We start from the raw sequence: 13,765 nt of genomic DNA, 5'->3' as shown, positions 1-13,765 counted from the left end.
ATCTTGTTCTCCTGTGTTGATTTCTTAAAAAACTTCATTTCAGGCAGACAGCCCTCAAGTATAGCTCCAATAATGGTTTTGTTTTCTAAACTTCCAATGTTCTAAATTTTCCTTGGTCGGCGTTTTAGGACATGGTGAGGGTCTTTGCTGGAATATGTACACATGGCATTGCGTGAGTGTCTGTGTGTGAGGCAGTCCTCCCTGGTGACAGTGGCAGATGGGTCAGTGTGGCGTGAGTCCATCAGCCATACCTCCTGAGTACCCTTCTTAGAAGAATCGTACCAGCTGGAAGTGTAGGTTCTGGAGAAAAGAAACCTAAAGGATGCAAACCCTGTCCTTTCAAGGACAGTAGGAGTATTCATCAGAAACAGAAGTTCCACATTGAGTCATTGTGCATCTAACTTATCTCCACCTTCTAACCCAGTGGTTGGCATTTAGCAGGCTCTCAATAGTTATTGGTTGAACAGACTGGCCACACCCCTCTCTGTGCCTATCCTTATTTATTAGTGTGTATTTGTGTGTTTAAGTGTTTACACATGTGTGGAAGGGGTACCAAGATTGATCACTCATTGGCTAGTTTTGTTTAATGTTCATCAAGGAAAAAGATGAAATAATAAATAGATGTTTCTTTTTCTTCCCTTCTGACTTGAGAAGTGCTGGTGTTGAAAACAAAGTTCTGAGGGCTTTGTCTCTGATTCCCAAACACTTCCTCTGTAAAGGGTCATTTTTAAAGTTCCTAACAAGAAGTCCCACACAAGATTGAAGCTGTGCAGTAGAAAGGAATTTCAGGAAAAGTAAACGTGCAGCAGTGAAACATATGCTCTGTTATTTGCAGAACATTAACGCAAAATGTGCCTTGGGGAGCTAAAATGTAAAGAAGCAAGACGGAGCAATTAAACTGTTCTACTGCCGTCCATCCCAAACTGTATTCTGGTGCCTGGCAGCGATTTCTCAAAAAAGGGCACTCTTGAAATCATTTATTATGCCAAGTATGAAACAAGAAACTCAGACAGGTGGTTCTGCTGTCATATCAGATAAAAGGCTGTCAGGATAGCAGGTGGAGTCTGGGAAAGAGTATAGTTTTCCTTAATTAGAGGTAACTGATAAATGACATGCTAAAAATGGATACTTCTTTCGGGGGGCCACAGGGATAAAGATTTCCCACAGTGCCTTTCATCCTTCACACAGCACTGCCGCCCGGCCGCAACTCCTGTCTCCGCTTCACTGTCTTCAGTCTCCACACACTATCTGTATTTCTGGCTGGAAGGAGGGAAGTGTGTTTAAAGGGTAATCATACACTTTCTGACTGAAGGAAAGATGATAGTGTGAAGCTCTGTGATCCTGTAGATCCAGGTGGAATTTGGGTGTGTTACGGATAATGTTTCAATCTAAACACAGGGAATTAAGGTGACTTGAAAGGATGAGAGGTGATCTGCTCCACAAACAGCCTTTGCTCAAAAGCCCGCACGCATGTTTATTCTGATTGGATCTGGGAGTTGACTGTCAGGCCCGCATGTTGTACAAGAACACAGCATGTCTGAAAGCCTGGCCTTTTTTTTTTTTTTACTCAGAATTTTGAATCCTACTTATTCATTCATATATTCACAATATGTCGGTTGCAGGCTGCTCTGTGCCGGGCACTATGCTCTGTGCATTGATGCACTAAGCCATTACTGCTTTTTTTTTTAAACACACTATGATTTCATTGATTTGAAAGTTTAGAATAGGCAAACTAATCAACATGTCAGAAAGCAAGTGAGCGAACGCTTGGGCTCTTGATCAAAGAACTGGCTTCTAAAGGCCATAAGGGAACTTCGTATGGCAGTGAACACGCCCTGTGTCCTGACTGTGAGGATGGTGACATGAGAGTATCCCTTTGTCAGAACTCATCAGTTTCCACACTTAAAACGTGCATTTGCTTGCATATGAATTACACCTCACTAAACACACACACACATACACGCACGAAAGGAAAAATGTGAGCTCTAAAACTATTCTTTTGGGTTAACTGCCTAAGATGGCATTACTTCTTGATGGTAGTCTTCTATGCTTCTATAACTAAGTGGTAGTGACTTAATGCCTCTTGTCATAATGGCCTAGATAGTCTGAACAAGAAGCAGCAGAGGAAAAGCACTCTGTCACACAGAGAGAATGCACGATGTCTAGGGTGTGTATTCAGGTTGACATCCACACACATTGAATGTACTGTGTATTACAACTTCTGCTCAACTACATTTAAGGAAAAATGGGCAATGCAACTAGGAGCCTGATCAGAGGCCCCCACGTGTGGCAATTGCAGTCCTCCTCCTACTGTTGTTACAGTCCAGCATACAAATGGATACCCTTGCTGAAAAGCTGTAAGCAAAATTTAAATGTGCCTCATTCTTAGTGCTAGTGAAAGATACTGATGATAACTAGCTTGTTACTGAATAATGCTCGTAAATGTAAATCACAAATAACTTGTTTTGCAATGAATCTTGCATCCCCTGATTCTGTAGCAGCTAACGGGCACACAGAAGGACATCGCTAAAGCCTGCCATCTCTAGATTCAAATTATCAGCAACCTGAAAGCTTTCTGTGTGATTACATTAGCTCAAATGAAAGGAGGAAGGGTGGGAGCTGCATTATTCAAAGGATAAAAGGATGCCTTGAGATTTCATTTTGCAAAGATCTTACTGTGTCTCTATTTCATTTTTTCTTGATAAACAAGCAGCTACATTAAAGAGAATCACCTTTTGGATTCTTTTCTCTTGGCCAAAGTGAAATATTTACTTCACAGCCGTCAAGAGGAGAGGGGATATTTCAAATTCAGTGTGATGAACCCCTTGCATTCACTCCCTGCATTACATGATTTTACTGAAGCAACGATTCTGATAGTTGGGTTTTTTTCAATTTCCTGTTGACATGAATATGGTTCGGTCACCTTTAGCTTTGACCTTTTCTAGCTTCTGTTTACAAATAGTGGCCATCCACAACCCATAAGGTTCCTAAGCTTATCTAAGCGTTTTCTTTCCCAGGTTTTCTTGACAAAGTGCAGTATTCCTCTGATCTCTCGCCTAAACTTACTTCAAGATGCACAATTTACAAGACAGTTTTATAGCAAAATGTTGCATGGTCCACACATTGTCCCAGATATGTTTTCAGTAAATGAATGAATAGAAACAAGGTAGAGAAACACATTTTTGAACTTTGGAGCAGATTAACCAATATATTTTGATAAACTCTATTCTCAGATATGTTTGAGAGCCCACGACATGCAATTTTTAAGAGAATTTAGACATGGTAGGAAGACCCTAAATAAAAACCAGTTTGAACACAGAATTGAATGATATGTTCTGTATGTCACTGTTAGTAAATAACGGTGTCCCCTTTATCACTGTGGACTTTATAAACTTTCCAACTGCACAAACTGTAGTGAGAAAGTCCTTTATTTGTGAGCAGCTGACAGGTGCCCGGTGGAGGTGCTTCACAATAATTGCACAATCTACAAATAACCTCCGGGCTTTCTCTGTTTCAGGAGTGAGTTTACTCATACCCCACGGTGCCATCCCAGAGGAGAAGTCTTGGGAGATTTATATGTCTATCAACCAAGGTGAACCCAGGTGAGAGACAGAAAACAATGATGTATGAATGATGTATTAACGTATTGATGATGTCTTGAACATGGAGCAGAGCCTCTGCAGAGAATCCGAAGTTTTTAAGACATGTGACATGGAGGTGTGTAGTTGTGAGACGAGCTACTTGACGATACACAGGAAAAACCCAGTTGCCAACCTACTGGCTAGAAGGAACGCACAGGTAGCCTCACAGTATTGGGTAACTCACCTAAGGTTTAGACAGCAGACACTGAATGTAAAACAGTGAATTGGGCTACAGTGAATTGGGATGCAAGCTGGGCTTCTCCCCAAACTTCAACTCCCCCCCTTACTCTTTCTCTCAGGAGAAAAAAAAAAATCAACCCTGGAGGCACTGTTTGGTGCTAGGGATTATGCAAATGCAGGGAATGATTGGCCTGTGACCTTTTAAGGTCAGCAGAAGACCTGCTTTAATCAGGAAAGACAATTTCTTGGGCAATTTTCCTTGTGTAAAAATATGGTCTTCGCTTCAGTAGCTTTCAGGCCTGACAAATTTCAGCAGCATTAAATTCAATTACATGAACAAATACAAATCTTGTCACATATTCTTTTAATGAAAGTAGCAGGTTATTTTCTTAGCACAACTATAATATGTGTGGAAAGGTTGCCTTGCACCACACACGATAAAGCTGAACTCCTCTTTAGGAAGCAATTTCTCTCACAAACTGGATATTTTCCTCTGGCATTCTCAGTTTTAATATCGTGGTTATTTTAGAATAGATTTTTTTGTTGTTGTTAGCAACGAACACATGAAGGAAAAACACAGAAAGGAAAAACAGCCAGCAGAACAGATGGTTTGAACAGATTTTGATAGCTATCTCCATAAGATTTGCTGCCCAGTGGCTTTATCTTAATGCTTAGAGTGCAGAGGGTTCGGCAGGAATGGGAGAACCGCTCTGCTGGCAGGCTGTTGGGGAGGCTATGGAGGATTTGCATGTAAACTGTGGGTATTTCGCGTCCCATGGAGCTAGGTCTTCTACCTTTGCACTTGAAAACGTGGGATGCTAGCTTTCAATTATCCTTTTAGTTTCCCCTGCTTAATTAGAGGAAACTAAGAAACAGAAAGACTTAAAGAGTTTATTCAGAAGTCTGTTAAGCAAACCTGAAAATGGAGTCCTCTGGATAAGAATTACCTCTTTTGTTATTCCTTGGGTTGAATTGTGCAAGAAATCAGATCTGTTTAAAATTAAGGTCTAGATCAATTACACATACACTTGTAAACACGTCATCCTGCAAGAATCAAGTACAGCCATGCGTTGCTCAATGCCATTTTGATCAATGATGGACTATGTCTGTAACAGTGGTCCCCAGGGATTGCAATGGAGCTGAAAAATTCCTATCACCTAGCAACGTCATAGCACAGTGCTCTACGCAGGCATTGGTGGTGATGCTGATGTAAACAAACCTGTCCCACTGCCAGTCGTATAAAAGCATCATATAGGTTTGTGTAAGTACATTCAGTGATGGTTGCACAACCATGAAATCACATGTCTCCGACCTCACAGCCTGCACAGCCTGTGTGGGGCAGGATGCAGTCAGCCCGGCCTGAATGATGGCCTCCTTCACACCCTCACCCCTGCAGCCGGCTCCCTTCATTGGAATCCGTCCTCTGGATCCCACCCCTCGGGTCTTCCACCTCATCATGCAAGCACCCACCTGGGGCTAAATTTTCATTTTCCAAGGAGGGCCTAAATAAAATGGCTCAAAAATGTGGCAAATGTCACTCAGGATATCAATCAATCCTGTAATTATAAAATAAGGAGGAGAAATACCTAAAAAACTCAGCAGAGCCCACAGACCTTGAAAGACAGGTTTGGCTTAGCATGGCCACTCCATGGACCACTGCTGGCTCAGCAAATTCCGTGTTAACCAACCTGGTTTCTCCACCGGCATCTGAAGTGTTGAGTTCATCACTGCTGTCTAGGAAGGTGGACGGAAACGGTTCACCCAAGACTTCAGATCTGTGAGGGGCGTGCATTTTCCCATCTATCAAATGGAGGAGAGATTAAAATTGCAGGAAGCATACATGCTTTTTCGTGTGGCTGAAACCTTCCAGATGCTCCTATTTAAGGAAGTGACCAGTGCCTGGCCCCCTGCTCACTTCATGCCCTTGGCAATCTTCAGTCCCTTTTGAGGAGCTCCAAGCAACTTACCCACCCCCAAACCCACTAAAAATAGCAAATGTCTTTCTGTTACTTTTTTTTTCTTCTTTTTTAAGCTCAGGTTGAAATTTTCCATCCCTGTCAGGAGGCTGTTTGGATCTGAGTCCTTCAGCCTTCCATCCTGTGACTAATCTGGAGAAGGCCATGTCATGTCGCCTTTTCTTTCCAACGTCATTTGAAAACCCATCTTCATTTTACAGTGCCCTCGCATCCTTCTGAACTTTTGCGCAGAGGAGGCCCCCACCCCCTGCTGCTGTTCCCCTCATCTCTACCCCTGGGCCTCCCCAGGTCCACTGACAGGGAGCTCCCTCTCAATGCACAGGTGTGAGAATCAGATTTTCTGAATCCATCACTGCCACACACAGGCCGACAGGGGGATCTCCCAAACACCTCTGTGCTGTATTTAGGTTAAGGTCTGTTCCATTTTCCTATTGATGTTACATTTCTGTTGCTCCTTTCTCAACGAATCCCTGGTGTAGCAGGAAGATGATTTAATGGAACCGTAACTGATATCATTGGTCCAAATTCTGCACCAGCTTCCCAGGGACATGGCTGTGGGGAATGCATCACAGACTCAAAATAACGCCCTGTATTCAAATAGCCTCAGAGGGTTGGTTATATTTCGATATGTGGGCAGGTTTTGAGTGAGGTTGTTCAGTGTCTGAATGGGATGTACCCCATCTTTCCTGGGAGCCTGCCTGCATTCCTTGGGGAGCCTCCAAGAGAAGACACTCTGTACTGTCCAGTAAGTGGAACAGTGGCACTCTCCTTCCTGACATCCCTGGTCTGTCTACACTTTCAGACTTGAACAACCATCTTAATAAATTTTTCCAACCTCTTTTAGCAATCCGGACCTTTGGGTTGGTTATGATGCTTAGGAAATGATCCCTGTTGCCTTTTTTACATATACGCAAATTAAATGGTGTGCTGGGAGGGGAATTTGCATCCTTGGAAAACTTAGTAATGACTTGCTCTTGTTTCAGTGTAATTTTACAAAGTGCTCTCACAGACCTTTCACTCATTTAATCTCCACAGTAATGTTCAAAAAGTGGAGGACTTTATACCAATTTTAGAGATGCAAGAACAAAATCTAAAAAATGGTTCCAAGAAGCAAAGCTGCTTTCCAAGGCATGTTACTTACTGGCTGAGCTGAGGTTTGCTGTCAGAGTACTGGGCTCCAATTGCAAAGCTCATGGACTAAAGGATGCCAGCTCTCCTGGAAGGTGGGGTCTTTAAGGGAACAGCTTCCTGAGGTTGCCTTCCATCTCCTGTCCCCTGTAGAGAGGCCTCCCCTGGAATAGACCCATAAGAGCAAACTGAGAACTAGGCAAGGCAGGATCAAGTTGAACTTCTCTTAGAATCGTATGCAGTATTGCTGTTATTATTACGTTAGAGACTTGAGAGAAGGGTAACCGCAAGTCTCACTCCAGGGAGGATTCTTAGAAGACACCATAGGAAATAGGAAGCAGTTGAGCTCTGGTGGCTAAGAGTGTGAGCTCTGGTATCAGAGGCCTTGTGTTCAGATCTAAGCTTCCCTGCTAGTATCTGTGTGACCTTAGGTAAGAAAATGAAGCTCTTTGTGACTCTGTCCTTATCTGAAAAACAATAGTGGGTGCCTAAGTTATAGGGACATTGTGGGATTGCACGGTACAAAGTGATGCAACTCTCTCGAAGATGGTAAAATAAGAAAACCTAATAACATTTGTATCTGATAAAGCATTCTACCTACAGTATATCCTTTAAACTTCATATCAGTTCTATATGGTAAGCAATATATAACCATCCTAATTTTTATAGACTTGAAAATTAAGACCAAGAAAATTTAATGTTTGCCTTAGGTTGTAGCAGGAACGAGCACCAAAGCAAGATTTTGTCTTATAATGTAGTTTTAGGCTATATCACACTCTCCAATTTAGGCTTAATTAGGCATATTTTTCTTGAGTCCAGTAAGACATGCTTGATGAGGGACAGGGCTTATGCTTAGTTATAGAAATACATCATGAAACGGACAGAGGAGAGATCCAGATTTGGGAAGACACCGATAACTTTGTCATTCAGTGTGGAATTACACTGCAACAGGGAATTTCACAGAAAGCAATGGAAGAATAGAGAAGGGCCCCTTAATCTATTCCAGGGCAGACTTCAGAGGGGATGGTGGGGAGAGTGGCTTCCAAGGGAATGTAACTTGTGCTAAGTCTGAAAGATCAGTAGAAATTAGCCAGACAAGGAAAGGTATAAAAGCTGTCACTCAATGATTTTCAACTCCAGGGTACATTTTCTAGTAGGTGGGGTGGCGGAGAAGAGTCTCTGAGAGTGGCTAAATCCAGGCATTCTTCCCTGCTTTGAAGTCACTCTGATGCCAGAATGTTGCCTTAAGCCGCCTCCATCCCACTCTGCACCAGGCCTTTCCGTGGCACAGAGTTAGGTTTCACGCAGTGCCCCGTTCAAAAACTGGGGGTGCTTAGTGATGTGACGCCAGGGGAGTGGGAACTAGAGGAGCCTCACAGAAACCCAAGGCATGGAATCTGGGCTGCTGGTGTATTTGTAGTCAGAAGCCCTCGGGGTCCTCCTGGATCGGGGGCATTAAAGCAGCCAGCACACCCCCGAAACCGCCTCCTCCACCACAGGCCCCTTCAGAGGCAGGAAGCCGGCAGTAATCATTGTCCAAAGCCTGCCTCTAGTCCCCAGCTTCAATTTGAAAGCATTTTGGTCTTCTTTTTAACTTTTTTTTTTTTTGAGGAGCTTTTAGAGAGGAATAATTTTTAATCCTCTCTAACCAGGTTTTGATTTTTTAAATAAAATTAAATTAAGGTGTTTAAACAAGAGGATCAAAAAATCAATTGTGTCCTTTCAGAAATCCCGCCGCACGTGCTACAGTAGGAAAATGATGTAGCTGCAGCGCGGTCTCCCCGCTTGTCCTCTCCCCGCTCTGCTTCTGCGCCCTTCCCCGCCCCGTGGCTGGGGAGCAGAGAACCGGACCAGAAGACCGTTCTGTGGAGCTTTCTTCTGAGAAGCAATGAAACCAAAGGCACACATTCCTTTCTTTTCCCAGTTACACTGTCTTGTGGACATTCCTGACCAAATGCTTAGACTAGAATTGGAAATGTATGTAATCTCACTGAAGAATTTACAAAAAGACCTATTTTTTAGACTTTGGGCTTAGACCTCCAGAGGGATATTTCAACCACTTTTTTCTTCTTGTTCCTCCCCCACCCCCAACCCCCCATCCCCCAAGTGGACCCATCTCAGGGTGAGGACTGGGAAGGGAGACACGGAGTTGGTATGAAGCTTTAGCTTCTTTGAAGTGCCTGGGTGGTGCAGCGACTTTTACTAGCAAAGCATGAGATGAGACCAAATCCCAGGCTAGAAAGACCGGAAAGAGAAGCGCTGGGAACTGGAAGGGAGGAGACAGCATTTCCTCCCCAGGAACAGGCTCCCGGTTGAGCACTGTGGTGCAGGCTTCCCCCGAGGAGTGGCTTCACGTGGCTCCTCCATCGTGGCGAGAAGGCACTCAGAAACGCAAGTATAAGGCCACACACACACTTCCACACGTATCATGCCTAAAAGAGGACTTAAGCTCTCAGAAAAGTCCTTAGACTGGTTTGGAGGACCTCCTTTCTAGAAGAGCGAAAAGAAACGTGGATTTGTATGGCCATGTTACGTGTGGAAATGGAATCTTAATGAAATGAGTCTGTTTGTAAACTACCCTTCATGTCGAGCAGACGTCTGAGGCCACCCTGAAACCTCCCATCCCAGTGACCCAGGACAGTGCACACCTTTCTTCTGGGGATTCTGAGGCTGACACCTTACAAGGGAAGAAACCGCTGGCACCAGGCGACTGCAGTTAGTGCAGCTAGTGCAGCTGTCTGTCAAAAATTGCCTTTTGAGCTCCAAATAAGAGCACCTACCTTTGGCTCTACTGGAACATTGCCATGGGGAGAAAACCTGACTACAACCTTCTGGGTTGATTCGCCTTCCTGTCAGCCTTCTCCAGCTTAGAGAACTTCCTCACTCAATTCCTCCTCAAGTTATCCCCACCTCAGACCAAAACAAAACAAAACAAAACAAAACAAAAAACACTGCACTTTCTCACTGCAATAGAGTTATAGATGTCTGGAACAGTTTTCACAAGTGAGATCCTCAGCCCAGCTCAGTCAACAACTACTAGGTGCCAAATGTACTCGGTACTGTGTACCAAGAAAAATGGGATCCCTTATATGAAGTAGTTCATTTCCAGTGGAGGGGTTGGGTGAAGGATATAGGTGGTATGTACATAGCAGGATGATGTCTGGGGACACCGTGCACTTGTTCTGCATTCCTGAAACTAACAAAGCTCAGAACCAATTTGTTTTTTTAAAAAAGAACTAAACACCCCAACATTCTAATTTCATATGTTTGCCAGCTGTACTGCCAAGGCTAATATCCCTGCCTCCCTACAGAACCTGTTGAGAAGCACCATTTCATCAGAAGGGGCACTACCACTCTCCCACCTACTCACACACCGTGCCCTTCTCTCCCGACTGATAGCAGGTTGGGACTTAAAGACACAAAAAGAGAAGTCACATCTTGAAGGAGTACAAGTATCAAAAGTGGTTGTCCCTGCCCTCACCAAAGCCAAAGAAAATAGCCCCAAGAGAATTCCTCAAAAAGTTAGGTCATCTGCAGGAAGTAGACAAGGATACCTGATTTTCTCATTGTTTATCAGTTTGTCACCTTGTTCCATGCTACCAGAGAACAGGACAAAGAAAACCCTATGAGAAGAGAGGGTGTACTGCTGAAGCCACAGAGCACCTCCATGACTCCCAGGTTCCCATATTCCCAAGAGGTACAGAAGATGAACCATGGCCAGGAGTCGGATAAGTGAGCCAGAAAACAGGTTTCCCAGGGGCCACCTCGATGTGAGGTAAAGAGGCTCAGAGAGCAGGGTTGAGATGTGGTCAGTGGGCAGCCAGGTAGTAGACATAACTGAAACCCACAAGGAGCTACAGATGCTTCGGTGCAACTGTTTGCAGTCTAGTCACCTGCATGCTCTGTCAGTGAGGCCTTTGCAGTCACCGCCCATCTCTCCTGAATCCAGCAAGGATGATCTCCAGAAACTTCTAAGTTACCCAAGAAGATGATCATCCTCTTGCAACCAAAATAAGATGTATGTTTTCCTTCTCTTTCACTCACAGTGTCACAGAAATAAGCTCCAACCACTTCCTCCTTTCCAGACAGAGCATCCAGAGCCCTGCGTGTGCATGCGCAAATGTGTGTGTGCATGCGTGCAAATGTGTGTGTCCGTGCACATGGGTACTGGGGGATGGGGAGGGTGAATGAGATATAAGATTAAAGTTTTTAAATGAACAAAAATGAGTCCTAAAAACAAATTCAAACTATTGGAATAACTAGATGTTACTGAAAAGTTACAGAATCAAAATGAAATACTACCATGGGTGTTTTCACTAAGCACAATTGTTAGCAACTACTAGGAAAATTAGATATTTAATACTGTAATGGATGGAGCCCGAAGAAGCAAAACCAGTTACTCAAAAGAATAATGAGATGGTGGTGTGATTCATGTCATGACAAAGATACACAAATGTTAATCAGGATTGAGAGGATGAACCCTGTCCAAAGGCTCAGAAGAGGCTTGGAGAGGAAGTGACAACTGGCCTAAAACTGGAAGACAGAGCAATGCATTCCAGTCCAAAAAAAAGTAGAACCGTTCAAAGGGACAGATGAATAAATACCAGCAAGTAATTTAGAACTAAGTTAATCAGAACAGCATATGAAAGAGAGAAAAATTAGGGAAAGTGAAATTTACCTGGTGGGTAGGATTTGATGAGGCTTAAGATTCAGGAAACCGGGCCTGGCTGGCGTAGCTCAATGGATTGAGCGTGGGCTGTGAACCAAAGTGTCACAGGTTCGATTCCCAGTCAGGGTACATGCCTGGGTTGCAGGCCATGACCCCCAGCAACCGCACATTAATGTTTCTCTCTTTCTTTCTCCCTCCCTTCCCTCTCTAAAAATAAATAAAATCTAAAAATAAGGACAAGGGAAACTTTAAAAAAAAGATTCAGGAAACCTAGCCATATTTACATTTTAGATATATTATCTTCTGCTTTATCTCCACTGCCACTAGCCAAGTTCAAGTCCTCATTATACCCATACCCTCCTTGTGAGCACAGTGAAAATATGCCTCATTTTGCCTAGCACAGTTATTAACAGTGTCTGTTTTCACCCTCAGTAGTATCTCAATTTGGATAACCAATTCTGCTTTTGAGTGTCCTTGCCTCTAGCTGGGAACATTTTACATTCTTTGTCTAATCCTAACATTGCTGTCAGTGGGGAGATTTGAGAGACTTGGGAAGGAACTTAGCAAGATCGACTACGTGTGCACATGTGTCCATGCATGTGTGTTGAAGGAGACGGAGATGAAGGTAATTCCCAGCGTTCTGGCTTGGGGACTGATGATTAATTAGTAGAGAGATTTGCCAGCTGAAGTTCACCTGAGAGTTTGTGATAATAGTTGCTCTGGGAGCCACTCTGGATTTCTTCCCAGGGAAGAAACACAGCTCTTGGACTTAGAAGAAAAGGGATAGGAAGAAAATTGATTCCAGAATAAAAAGGCAAAAGTAGTATTTATGACCAAGAAAAAAACGCGACTGCTGCATGGGAATCCCACATCAAGCTTTTGGCCCCAGCACGTGGCAGCAGTACTGCTCAGAGCCAAATGTCCCAGAATTGGGCAGAGACCACGCCTGCCTGCTTCACGCAGGGTGAACTCTTCTGGCGTCTGCTGGTTTCTGTGCCTTCCTCACGGGTAAGAATCTGCCCATCCTGGCGCTCACTGAACTGCACTGAGCATGTACATAACCTGTCAGGAAAGTAGCATAGACTTGGTCATTGACATCATGTGAGAAAAAACGCATAATCAGAAATGAGCCCTAGCTGGTGTGGCTCAGTGGATCGGGGATCATCCTACAACTGAAAAGTCACCAGTTCGATTCCCAGTCAGGGCACATGCCTGGGTAGTGGCCAGGCCCTCAGTTGGAGCTGTGTGGGAGGCAACTGATCAATGTTTTTCTCACCCTCTTTCACTTTCTCTAAATATATTAAGAATGATCAGAAATGAGGTGACATCGTAGAATGAGGAGAACACAGGGATTCAGAAGGCCTGAGTTCTAATCTCCCTGGCCACTTATACCCTCAATGGCTTTAGTCAGGTCATTTTCTTTCTCGAGACTGCAATTCCATCATTTACATATTTTGTCTATTATTAACTGCATTCCAGGATTTGAGTTAAGGACAGTAAAGGGACTTTATGTATGAGAAGTCTGGGATAACCTGTAAAGTGTCATATGAATGCTATGTTTTGATATTTTTTTTGTCTATTCTTATTTCTTTGAATTACATAGAGAAGCTCTCTAAAGTCCATGGAATTTGCTCTGTGCCAACATTGCAAAGGAATTTAGGGTCTTTCCTTTGGACCACCACCTCTTTCCTGGACTCAGAGGAAAGATGAGTTCAGTGACGCGCACATATGAACTGTTCACTCTCAAATCACGAGCCTTGTGAAGACACAAAGGACACCTGCCTCAGTTCCTCCGAGTCTCCCTCTATTTCTCGGAACATTCTGGCCCGTGACTTACACTTTAGAGGTAGATCTTGTGAGCCCAACAAGGGACTCGAGGTGGGCTGGGGTTAGATTTAGGAGATTGGTGACCAGTCAAGTGGGCCGGTGGCCTGCGCCACCTTGAACAGCTTTGTGCCTGTCCACTTCGCCAGGCTGTCCTTGCTAGATAGTCATGGTGGAAATGAACAAATTCTCTCTGTCACCATTTCTGTTCAGTGGTCCATCGTGGATTTGAATCCAGTCTGTTGTTGTGAGTTTTGCAGATGTTTGGAAGAGTCAAATTCATGGCACATACCTCCCCCCTCTGGGGGATTTGGCATTAACTAGTTCACGTCAGGCACAGGGGACTG

At 43.9% G+C, this 13,765-nt stretch overlaps 1 protein-coding gene across 4 annotated transcripts in view; it reads left to right on the top strand.

Moving 5' to 3' along the window:
- The window catches only part of UNC5D (unc-5 netrin receptor D), a 484,491-nt gene that overhangs the window by 419,242 nt on the left and 51,484 nt on the right, over positions 1-13,765 (top strand). For all 4 annotated transcript variants that reach the window (XM_045821390.1, XM_045821389.1, XM_045821388.1 and 1 more), the window contains one exon: positions 3,518-3,602. In XM_045821390.1, the coding sequence (XP_045677346.1) occupies positions 3,518-3,602 (85 nt within the window). The remainder of the gene's footprint in view (positions 1-3,517; positions 3,603-13,765) is intronic.

Source organism: Phyllostomus hastatus, unplaced genomic scaffold (genome assembly GCF_019186645.2).
Source record: "Phyllostomus hastatus isolate PE091 unplaced genomic scaffold, TTU_PhHast_1.1 phas_scaffold_46, whole genome shotgun sequence".
In the NCBI taxonomy this organism is placed as follows: domain Eukaryota; kingdom Metazoa; phylum Chordata; class Mammalia; order Chiroptera; family Phyllostomidae; genus Phyllostomus; species Phyllostomus hastatus.
Note: the sequence above shows the minus strand (reverse complement) of the source record. Positions and strands in the feature narration are given on the sequence as shown.